We start from the raw sequence: 12093 nt of genomic DNA on the forward strand, positions 1-12093 counted from the left end.
GCTGCAAGATGATTTCCATTAACCTTGTACTAGAGTTCATGGACCAGAACTAATGCATTTTCTTCCTTCCATTCATAGTTCTCTGGAACCATGCCTGCATTCTCAACTGGACTGGAAAAAGTGTCCTAGCATGAGGATTGAGGCGAATCAATAATTTCCATACAGCTTTCCAGAGTAGGAGTAGGAATACCACAAAATTTAGCAGAAACACTTTACTGTAGAATGCTAAATTCTTTTTCTTCCCCATCCCACAGCTATTCAAATGTTATTTTTCTCTTCAAGATGCCCAGATAAGCATTAAGCAAGCAGTACCACTGCTAGGCTAAGTCATTTTTCTTCTTTCCTCTCAGGTATCCTTATAATGTGAACATTTCTTCAAAGATTTTTTAAAGTGCTGCCTCCAATAAAGGTCAAAGAATATTAAAACATGCAACTGGAGAGTTTCAGCAGTGAGAAAAAGCAGCTTTGCTACATTAATCTGACCGCATACTGCAATAGGTCCCAAGATACTGGCAATTAGCCCCAAGGGGAGGTAGGGAAACTGGGATATTGGGATTCGGCTGATACGCCAGCTGCGTCCTTTCCTGGAACTGGGAGACCTGGAAACTGTGGTACATAGTCTCATAACCTCACGATTCAACTTCTGCAATGCGCTCTATATGAGGCTACCCTTGTGCTTAGTTGGGAAACTTCAGTTAGTTCAGAATATGGTAGCCAGGCTGGTCACTGGAAAATCCAGAACTGACTATATTACACCTACTGTATTCTAAAATTGCTTCACTGGCTGCCTATTGGTTTCGGGGTGCAGTACAAGGTGCTGGTTATGACCTTTAAAGCCCTACATTGCTTGGGTCCAACCTATCTACGGGACCACCCCCTGTATAATCCAACCCACACACTTTGGTCTTTTGGGAGGAATTTATTACAACCTATAAAGACCAGATTGACTGCAACCACCCAGAGGACCTTTTCCTCAACCACTCCCAGATTATGGAATGGCCTGCCAGAGGAGATCCATCATATTATCAGCTGAGACAGCTTTAAAAAGGCTGCCAAGACAGATTTCTTCCGGCAGGCCTTTCCTGAATAGCAAACCCGGCCACCAACTGAATACTACTACCTCATCAAATACTCTGTACCCTAATCACTCGTTACCTATTTTAATTGAATTATTTTAATGTTCAACTGTTTAATTGTTGTTTTAGGGGAAGGAGGAAAACTGGGATATCGGGATTCTGTATGAATGCTTTAACTGTAAGCCACCTCGATTGTTTTTGACAGAGAGGAGGGGTATAAATAATGTTTTATTATTATTTATTAAGGAAGCACAAGGTGATATGAAAACGTACCCCTCCACGCAGGTTATAATCAGCAAAAACGTGAGACATATGCATGGTTCAAAAATATATCTTTATCCATTTGATGGAAAACAGATTCATTTTACTTTAATTTTGTTATTTTAAGATTGGCAGTGTGCTTGTGATATTACTTCCCAACACATGTATTACTATGATAAAAAAAAAAAGTACTGTACTACTCTATAGAGCCAGAGACAAGCTTACTGGAATTGTAGTATAATAACTCTCTTCTCTCTTTTTCAGTGCCACACACTTCATACAAATCCATAACACAGTAGCTATAACACCATTGTGAGCCATCATTTACCGATGTTTAATGTATTTTGGACATAATTTAGTTTCCACTCAAACAGCTTCTACGAATACAAGACAAACTATGTACACAACTGAGAAGGAGAGTTAATTTTCAGCTTTCATTTTTTCCAGACCTTCATGATTCCATATCTATGATTCCAGTGAGGACATGAGACGACCCAAAAACGGTGGATTGGGACTGCCGCAGAGCCACGCATCACAGCAACCACACACCATGGTCCCAAATAGGAGCAGAAAAGATCCACTCTTTTTTTCTGCCGGCAAAAAACCAGCTTTTCCCACCCTGCCACAGACGGAAGTCAGTTTTATGGTGCTCTGGCGGCCTCAGGCATGTAAACACCAGGTAGCCAGAGCATGTGGCATCAAAATGCCATTCTCTGAAGCTACCCAAACAGTGGCGCAAAGAGGCAGTCTGTTTTACCCCTAAGTTCATAATTTAAACCTTCCTTACTATGGCTTGAATGGAAGAATGGAAGGGAGACAAGCCAGCTCAGAAACCACTGAATTAGGCAAGATGATCTAAGAGTGGTACATGCCAAAGGTCAAGATACTTACTTGCTTGGTCACAACATCATTTAGCTTTTATTTGAATTCTCTATGGGCAAATCAGCCAGTTTCACCTTCAACTTCACACCATTCACAGTCTTCCCATGTAATACAGCTATAGCGTCGCTAGCACTTGCTCTCTCTGCAAACATGGCAAAAGCCATATTTTCCCCAGGGATAATGTAAGCATTTATAAAACTTCCAAACCGGCTGAAACAAAACATTCAAGGACAAATACAATTAGATATAAAACAGGATGAAGTGTTGTTTTATTTTGCAATCTCACTTGTAAAACAGCCTCTCACCCCATGACTACATGTAGGTGTTCCCAACTATATGAAGTATGTTTCATGCATTTATTATTTGTGGAAGGTGGATCAGCTTAGAAAAGCTTATGCTGCTGTAAATCAATTTTTAAGCCATCAAAGGATTTCTTTTGCAGCTTTTCACACTTTGCACTTGGAACAAAGTCAAAACTATGATTTTATTTGTAACAAGACAGGTTCTACTCATACAGACAGCGACAACCTGACTCGGAGTGACTGTGGGAAAAACTTCCCAAGACCTAACATACAAGGATTTCAACACATTAAATCAACATCATAATCTGCAATGCCCCAAACCAATGGCAGTCATTTCCCACCATTTTTTCACATGTCCCTTTCTCTTCCAGATCCCCCCCCCCCACACACACATATGGCATTTATTTATTTATATTTATTTATATGCCACCTTTCTCCCAGGCCGGGACTCAAGGTGGCTTCCATAACAACAAAGAACAAAAAATGTTTTATTTTTCTGGCTTAGCCCTATACAATTATTTTCTATTTGGGTTTCAATGAAACACATCCTTGCTTAGCAAGTTTGTTTTTCTACTCAAGTTCTTACCTTAATACATTGTCCAAGACATCTTGAGGTAAGGGATAAGGATGAAATAGGATGAAAAGCCTTTCCCGCACAGAAGAGTCACGGGGAGCTTTCCTTTTGCATGATGGGAGAGCAGCATCTGTTTGGAGAGAAGGGGAAGGAAACTGGGACTCCTAGAAAAGGAAGGGGAACCACAATCAATGCTCCTATTTTAAATCCTGTGTGCTGTCTATTTTAAACGGGGCTGAAGTCAACAATGCAGGTGCCTGGATATCATTCTGACCATTTTCCTCACATCTCTAGCATCTATCAAAATTTCTGGAAATCTTAAATGTTTCTAAAGTGGTTTATTTCTTTAGTCTTTAAAGTTACAACCTTTTTCAACTTGAAAGCTCAAAGAAGTTGTGATAAAGCAAACTTTTTTTAAAAAAAACAAGCAAACTTCTAATGCTGGAGGAAAGAATAAAAGTTGATCCAATTTATTTAACTACCCACCTCCTATCTCCCAGGTCACAAAGAACAGCCCTTTCATGTACTTTACACTTCCAAAAGCAAGATACCTTGACATTTGAAAATACAATCCAAGAGTGGTCTTGTGTTTGTTTAGCTTTATTCAACCTCCCATTTTCTATGAAGAGACAAGACTAGTTTTAGTCTCTTTAGATTTCTCAACAGCTGTTGAGACAGGCAGGGTCAGTTTCTGATGCCAATAGTTGATATAGTCTCTCCTCCCAAACAAGATCTCATACACCAAGGAAATGAGTGGCTCCCAAATTATTGGGACATACTGTACTAGGAAAACATCTGATGGGAAGGAACACAAAAAACAAACTGTTGGACATACTACCAAAACATCTGATGGGAACATGTTTCTTGGCATTTTTGGCCTCAGCTCCACTAGGGTAGAAAACTGGTTGCTGGACATGTTCCAGTTGCCCAGATCTTACACAACACTCCCAAGTATGTAAAATTTTTAAAAAATGGCATTGAGGGAATTTCAATGAGAACAACCAAACATGCATAGACTACTACAGAAGTACTGTAATTAGTTAGTGTGCATGTGTATAAATGTATATATGTGTGTCTGTGTGTATACAGAGAAAGAGAGAGAGAGAGAGAAGGGATGCGGTTGCTTAGTGGTTAAGACAATTCTGACAACTGGAAGATGGGAAGGTTGGCAGTACAAGGCCTGAGTGCTGCATGATGGGGTGAGCTCCTGTCATAGTCTCAGCGTCTGCCAACTTGGCAGTTCAAAAGCATGCAAATGCAAGTAGATAAATATGTACCACTCCAGTGGGAAGGTAACAACCCGATCTATGAAGAACCTAAGGAAAATCCTACTTTTGGCTGTAGTACTGCATGGTAGATGATGTTTTTATCGTCCTGAATTGTATTTTTAAGTGATGATATTCTATTGTAATTTAGATGTTATTGTGGTTTTATGCTTGTAATCCCGTTTCGATCCATTGGGAGAGGCGGGAAATAGAAATAAAATTTATTAGTATTCAGTGCAGTCATGCTGGCCACATGACCACTGGAGCAGTCCTCAGACAACACTGGCTCTTTGGCTTAGTAACGGAGATGCACACCGCCCCCTACAGTTGGTTACAACTAGACATTCATGTCAAGGAACACTGTGTGTGTGTGTGTGTGTGTGTGTGTGTGTGTGTGTGTGGAGAGAGAGAGAGAGAAACACGCAGGCAGACAGACAGACAAGACACAATATTTCTAGAATTTACAAATATCAGAAGTGCTTACAGAGGAGCCTAGAAGCTGAAGAACTGAATCATCTTTCAATATTGCTGATGACAGCTCTGAATTCACCAGGTCTGTTGCCATTTCATGGATGAGGCTGCAGACAGAATAAAAACAAATGTAGTGTTTGTATATCCTAACAGTATTCAATTGTATTAGACAAAAGTATTTACTTATTTATTTATATCCCATTTTTCTCCCAGTATAGGACTTTAGGTGACTTACAACATGTTTTAAAACAAAATACAGCTTTCCTCTCATACAAGTAGATGAAAAAATTTATACTGAGGGAGTTTGGGGATAGTTTATTACTTCATTGGAATTTGAATACTTTAGATTACTTCATTGGAATTTGAACACTTTAGATTTCAGCAGATGAAGCCAAGGGATTGTTTGTGGGTGTACAATGAAATGTATTACCACAATACGCAGAGGAAACATCCAAATATTCAGTATATAAAGCAGGATTGGGCATTCACTTCTGAATTCAACCAGCTGTTTAGCAATGATGGATATGTCTCTGGTGTGTTCCATGCTACAAAAATGAGAGAGGTGGTAGAAGAAAAAATATTCAGGCACCCATGATCCCCTGCCCCAGGAAATAGGCTTCCTGCCATGTGTTGCTGACAGCTGAAAGACAGGCCTCCAATGGACAGCTTTGCATTTTTGACCTTGCTGGAAATAGATGTAATGCTGTATTGTGGGGCCTTGCTGGAATCTGCCAGTGGCTTGTCAAACACATTGCAGTAGAAAAGGCTCATGCGTAAGCAGCGGAATCCCAAACTCTACCACAAAAGAAAACCTCTAACAAAACAGAGTGTGGGGTATCATTAATTCTTCTACAAAGGGAAAGTCTCCATGGATAGCTTCTGATGAAGCTGAAAAAGTTGTCTTAATAGAATGGGGTGAAAGCCTCTTTGGCTAAGCCTCAAGATCCCATCACCACCTCTTATACAGCTCTGGAGGGCTCACAGCTAAATTTCGCAGGCTGCAACAAATTGTATAGAGAAGGGGGAACCTGCTAAAATAATTTCCCTTGTTTCACTAATGGAGCATCCCAAGTGGAACATTGTTTTGGAGATACTCTGGTAGCATGAACTCTGGATCCAAGCCTATATATTTTCAATGCCTCCTAAAGATCACTCTCCTAAGACCCTATCAGTTATGGTCAATATATTTTAAGTTCTCATTAGTTGATCATATAAGACCTCATCTTCAACTTTTAGAGAACAAATTAAGAGATATAATCATTTGTGAGGATATTTTATTCCCTGTGCTATTGACCTGAAAGGTAGAAAACTGTCACCAATCCTCCCTTGATGTAATTTTCTTCACCGATATGTGTCCTGTAATGCAAGGCTGAGTGACTATCTAAGGATCAGGGGATGCACATTCCCTCCTTTGCTTTGGAAGACCACACTTAAATACATTTTTTGTAGTTAAATCAGAATGTCCCTTGTGCCCTTTAGGGGGCAATGTGAGCTATTATGAGCCGATTTTATACTCAGGAGAGTGAGCCAATTTTATATGCAGGAGAGGACTTACAACAAAACAAGATGTGACTGTAAGTCACTTCATTTTCTAAAAGGCTTCCCCAAGCCTGAAAGAGTCTTTGCATAGGAAGCTAAAGGCATTGCAAAATCCCCCCTTGTCCCCTAGACGGCATATATAGCATACTTAGATGTTTTGTTCTGAATTGCTGGGAGGTAGCCAGGTGGTGTAGTGGTTTGCACACTGGACTACAACTCTGGAGATCAGGGTTCAATTCTCTGCTTGAGCATAAAAACCCTCTGGGTGACCTTGGGCAAGTCACGCTCTCTCAGCCTCAGAGGATGGCAACAGCAAGCCCCATCTAAAGAAACTTGCCAAGAATACCCTGTGATAGGTTTGCCCTAGGGTCATCATAAGTCAGAAATGACTTATGGGGCTAAAAATAGCCTTGAGGCCATATGCCATCCATGGGCCATACTTTTGCAATCTGTGCTAGAGTGGGATATTAGTATACAATGGTATTCAAAACCCAGCTGTAGGTTTTTGTCACCCAAAAAAACCCAATAAAAAGTCCACACATACACATATACATACACATATACTGTATTTTCTGGCATATAAAACTACTTTTTAACCCAGGAAAATCTTCTCAAAAGTCGGGGGTCGTCTTATAACCCGGGTGTCATCTTATAGGGCAGGTGCTGAAACTTCTGGAGAATCTGCGGTCACCACATATGGCAGGGGAGCTCAAAAACAGCCACGGCCACATCCTCACCATATGCGACGATCGTATGAAAGCAGCTACTGCTCTGATAGTCTTGGAGACAGGAAAGGCTGGGCAGGCAGGGAGAGCTGACCAATCCAAGCAGGCTTTGTATACAACAAGGTTTCCTGCTAAGTACCTGCATGTCATTTGAATTAAAATTACCATATTGAAATCAAGTCTGATTTTTAAAATTTTTTATTTGGTGTGCGTTGGAAGAGAGGTAGTCTTATACGGTGAGTATATCTCAAGCTCTATATTTTAACTGGAAAAGTTGGGGGTCGTCTTATACGCCCAGTCGTCTTATACACCAGAAAATACGGTACATACACACATATACTTTTTCTTCTCCCTTCAAATCTCCTTATTTTGACATTTGTACAACAAAATCAACTTTGTTATCACTTAAAATTCCAATAATTAACATTTGTAAATAATGGAGCATTTTTCATTTTTCTTAGCTTTCTTTTTTTTACATGATTTCCTTAAAATAATCACCCATTACGATTCTCAAACTTATTCAGCCCTGCTTCATTTAACTTTTATATTATTTGGTACTCACTCAATTTCATCAGTCTCATCTTCAATAAAAGTGACAAGCAGATGGTTCCCAAAAGGATATTCAAAACCATTGAGTCTGTTTTTGGCATATATAGCTGATGCAACATTACTATACTGAATCATTGCATATACTAAGAAGGAAAAAAAAAAGCAGTAAGCATGGACAAAGGTGCACAGGTTTACATGAACCTATCAAACACCAAGAGCACAGTGATAATGCCAACACATATCTAAAAGTTTGTTGGTAACCCAGAAAAAATGACCATGACAACTTTATACCAGATATTAAGAACAACTGACCTCTGTGAGACTTCCTTCTGAGTAGATATTTACAACATTGCAATGTAACAGTTGAATCCTAATATTTTTAGTCCACTGTACAATAGCTTTTTAAAAAAATTACTCTGCCTCTCTACAGATAATGCTCAAACTGTTAGGAGGCTAACAACATAAAGGCTTACTATATGTCTTATTATATCAGACATTTCATGTGGCAAATGCAGGATGCACATGGATTTACCATGGGAGTGCACTGACATTTCTAATACACGTTTACCTGCAGAAATGAATATTGTCTAATCAGTACACCAGGCGCAATGGTATTACCAGACTGAGAGTTTATAATCCAGCTGTGACTACAAAAAGGAGAACCAGAAATTATGGAGCAAAAGCAAAGATATGTTTTCAAGTGGAGCTCCCAGAAGAGTCCAAGGTAACCTAATCCTTCTCCTCACTCACCTATCTGAGACATCATCTCTTCCTTTAGACATGTTTGTTAAATCTGGGTAGCCATGTGGAAAATTTCAATGGGTTTAAGAAAAACCCAACAACAAACTAGTACTGACATCACCTCCTCTAGTCTCCTGCTTAAAAAGGCAGAATCCACACAGTGAACATCTCCTTACTGATGGACTCATATTTCTTACATTGCCATGGTATTTATCTCTAAAGTTCACTCTCTTCTTAAAATGGAGAAATTATGCATTTTCCTTTCAATGTGTTGCATTACCACGTTTGCTGTAAAGTCCTTGATAGGTTTCACAGGCTTCCAATCCTGGGATGATATCAAAGAGTCTGAACAGTTGCTGTTGTACAAATGGGAATTCTGATACTACTGATAAGCGCCTGGAGACACATTCTTGGCTTCTGGTATCACTTGTTTCGAAGCTTGAAAGGTCTGGCAGTTGTTCTAAAGGAAACATAGTAAAACAATACTGTTGCAGACCACAGAATGACTGCTGGCTGCTTGTAGGGATGTTATTTGAACAGAAACATGCACACACATTTTGTTCTGCAAGTTCTACAGGCGATGATCAGCCTATCTTTATTATTATGCGATATATTTTAAGAAACTAGAGAGCATAAATTCATTTTTTTTCATAATGGGCATCTATATGTACAAAGATATAAGAGATAAAAGACCTGGATTTATGTCTGAACCATTTTTGAATAAAATTCAGAGACATAGCCATGTTAGTCTGGATTAACAGTATACAAAGGAATCTTGCAGCTCCTCTGAAACTAACTGAGCAAAAGAAATCTTTCGTTCAGTAAGGGCTGGAGCAGATGGGCTGAAAAGAGTGGCTTGATCCTTCGTTTTCTGAAAGCAGATCAAAATGGACCCTGCTGTTCCATTGGCCTGCTTCCAAGAAGGGCTGAACACCCATGGATCGTCCGCATCATGCTGCATCAAGCTCCGGTCTTGATTTTTTTTGCCTCCTCCACAATGCATGAACACCATCATATGAACACCGTCAATGACCTCCCTTGTCCTGCCCAGTTACTATGCCACTAAATGCTCCACAACTGGTAGTGTTGCCAGCCACACAGTCACATGTGTGATGCACCACTGCTACAGTACACTGGTGTGCTCAGTGATATGTTGGCAAATTACGGAGGCTCCCTATACATGCTCCTTCTTCCCATGCCCCCCTGTGGGACTGCCTAGTTTGTGTATGTGGCAATCACACCCATTTCATTTTTGGCAGCCTGCCGTGTCACCACTTCATTTCACTTTCCACCCAGTTTCATCTCATGTGCCATCAAAACGGCTAGGCTTCAAAGCAGGTTAAAGCTGCTTTATTTGGCCAGTGTGGACAACCTCTTAGTCTCAAAGGTGCAACATGATGCCTTTACAATTAAACAGTCATCCACCTGCCAACAGCAAGTACATACCTCTGCCAGGAGAAGTTGGTATTCTTAATATTTCTAACAGAGCAGATATAAGGATCAGTCTCACAGTTTACTTTGTATATGTTTGTATACTTTTGTTCCCCCTTCATTTCTCAGAAGTTCCAAGAACAGTCCCGCTAGATCTGTGCTTCCATGGGCAAATGTCAATGATTTTGTTTTAATTTACAGATCTGAGAATCTTTGGAATTCATTTCTAGATCCACTATGGGTGCTGCATCTGGATTTAAATTTTATTAAGCGATAACTGGAAAGGGCTGGTTTTATTTGGTTTTGGAGAATATGTATGCTTTTTTCCTATTTTGTCCTATTGGATATAAAGTGAAGCAATTACTACATTAAAATATAATTAAATTATATTAATAGAATTAATATAATATTGAATTATATATTAAAGGTAGAAAGGTTAGTTATCTAAATATTATTGTAGTAGTAATAAGAGTATTATTATTCAATATGATAAAAGAAAAATACAGTATTTATAATGCTGGATTCTTTGGGGCAAAACATGAAAGTATTTGATATCTGCTGGTTTTACTAATCAATATGAGTTCAATATATATCTGCTGATTTCATTAATCAATATGAGTTCAAATATACTAGATGAAGTGTAATAGATAAATAGGGCTATAACAGATATATGAGTCTGGAAGGCCCTACTTGACATTTTTAAGAAAGAAAATGGGAGTAATTTAATGATTGTTAGTTTTGTTTAATATGATTTAAATATATAGCTGAAGTGTAACTAATAGATAAGCTAGAGAGAGGTAGATAATAAGGTTTAAACTATATCTGCAGAAAAGATAGTTGGAAGTCAGATTTATTCTTTCTATTTTGTTAGTTGTAGTTTTTGTCACAGGTAGTTTGGATTTGTGTGTAAAAATGTGAAAGTTAAGTATTTTTTTAATTTGTAGAGTCAGCATTGTGTAGTAGTTTGACTACAACTCTGGAGATCAAGGTCTGAAGCCCTGCTCGGCCATGGAAAGTGGAAACCCAGTGGGTGATCTTGGGCAAGCCACACTCTCTCAGCCTCAGAAGAAGGTAAGGGCAAATTCCCTCTTCTTGCCAAGAAAACCCTGTAATAGGGTCAGAAGACAGCTTCAAGTCATACAACAAAAACAAAGTGGTGTATTTTTGTTAAATGTATTATTCAATATTCTATTTTATATAGATTTTATTCAATAAAAATGTGTGCGTGTGTGTGTGTGTGTGTGAGAAAGAGAGAGACAGAGACAGAGAGAGACAGAGACAGAGACAGAAACTTAACGGTGGCCCTATGTAACTTCCACCATAGCGCCCATTACTCAAAGTCACTGATCTAAAATGAAGTGCTAGAAATTTCAGTGGATATTAGTACACGTCAGTAGACAAATAGTGATATTACAGTCTCCAAACTGATGTTTCAGAACATATTACCCATCTAAAGCAGCAAGCCTGTACCATACATAAAATCTGTGTTCAGTTGTGGCCAACAGAAGTGTGCTCAATTCACTCTTACATCAAAATGCTCTACCTACCTGAAGCAGACATGCTGCCCTTGTGTACTTTGTGACTTTTTGTTTCCTATTCTGCACGAATCACACCAGAGTAGAATACATAGGATTCAAATGGTCTGAGCACAAGCTCAGAAAAAGTGGAACTATAACCTGAAATCCAAGACAAATAAAGGAAGACAAAACCATCACGACATATTTGCATTCAGTTTTGTGCACTACCGCATAGTTCATATTTAAAGCTCTTTAGAACCCTGTAAAGGAAAGCATCTTATGCAGAAACAGCTACATTTTCAGTAGACATTTTAGGGTCACAGTATACAAACTTTCATTCATTCATTGTTACATTCATTCAAAGCTGTCCTGTAACCTGAAGTCAACAGACTGATAGTCCAGGATTAATTCAGTACTTATCTCTGACTATATATTCAGTCTTGTGTACCACTATGTACCACTATGCATATTTCATATTTTATCTCTTAAAATAAGGCAAATATATCTCACAGATGTTCATGGAAATTAGTAGGACATGTGCACTGGGTCTTGGAAACGCTTATCTGAAGAATGTAGTGCATACCTAAAGCAGCCTAGTTGGTCCCTTGGTTGGTCATGTCCTGTTGTGTACGCTGTTGTGTACTCTTCACATAATATTCCTGCTCAGACAACAAAATGGCCTCAATCAAAAGCTTAAATAACACAGCAATGAAACCTGAAGCATAAAGAAGAATTTTTCAGGACTATAAAAGAAAAACAT

General features: G+C 38.9%; 1 protein-coding gene across 3 annotated transcripts in view; it reads right to left on the reverse strand.

The window, feature by feature from the left end:
• Positions 1-2228: 2228 nt before the first annotated feature.
• The window catches only part of RBM45 (RNA binding motif protein 45), a 15395-nt gene continuing 5530 nt past the window's right edge, over positions 2229-12093 (reverse strand). Inside the window, exons 2-8 of one of the 3 annotated variants that reach the window (XM_042445803.1) lie at positions 11917-11992; positions 11364-11492; positions 8666-8845; positions 7658-7787; positions 4845-4938; positions 3108-3259; positions 2229-2429 (exon numbers count right to left, since the gene is read on the reverse strand). In XM_042445803.1, coding sequence (XP_042301737.1) covers positions 2249-2429; positions 3108-3259; positions 4845-4938; positions 7658-7787; positions 8666-8845; positions 11364-11376 — 750 coding nt within the window. In that variant the 5' untranslated portion in view covers positions 11377-11492; positions 11917-11992 and the 3' untranslated portion in view covers positions 2229-2248. Of the gene's footprint in view, positions 2430-3107; positions 3260-4844; positions 4939-7657; positions 7788-8665; positions 8846-11363; positions 11493-11916; positions 12049-12093 lie in introns of all 3 variants that reach the window. The other 2 variants (XM_042445805.1, XM_042445804.1) reach the window with 2 other exon arrangements.

The sequence above is a fragment of the Sceloporus undulatus genome, chromosome 1 (genome assembly GCF_019175285.1).
Source record: "Sceloporus undulatus isolate JIND9_A2432 ecotype Alabama chromosome 1, SceUnd_v1.1, whole genome shotgun sequence".
NCBI classification, from domain to species: Eukaryota; Metazoa; Chordata; class Lepidosauria; order Squamata; family Phrynosomatidae; genus Sceloporus; species Sceloporus undulatus.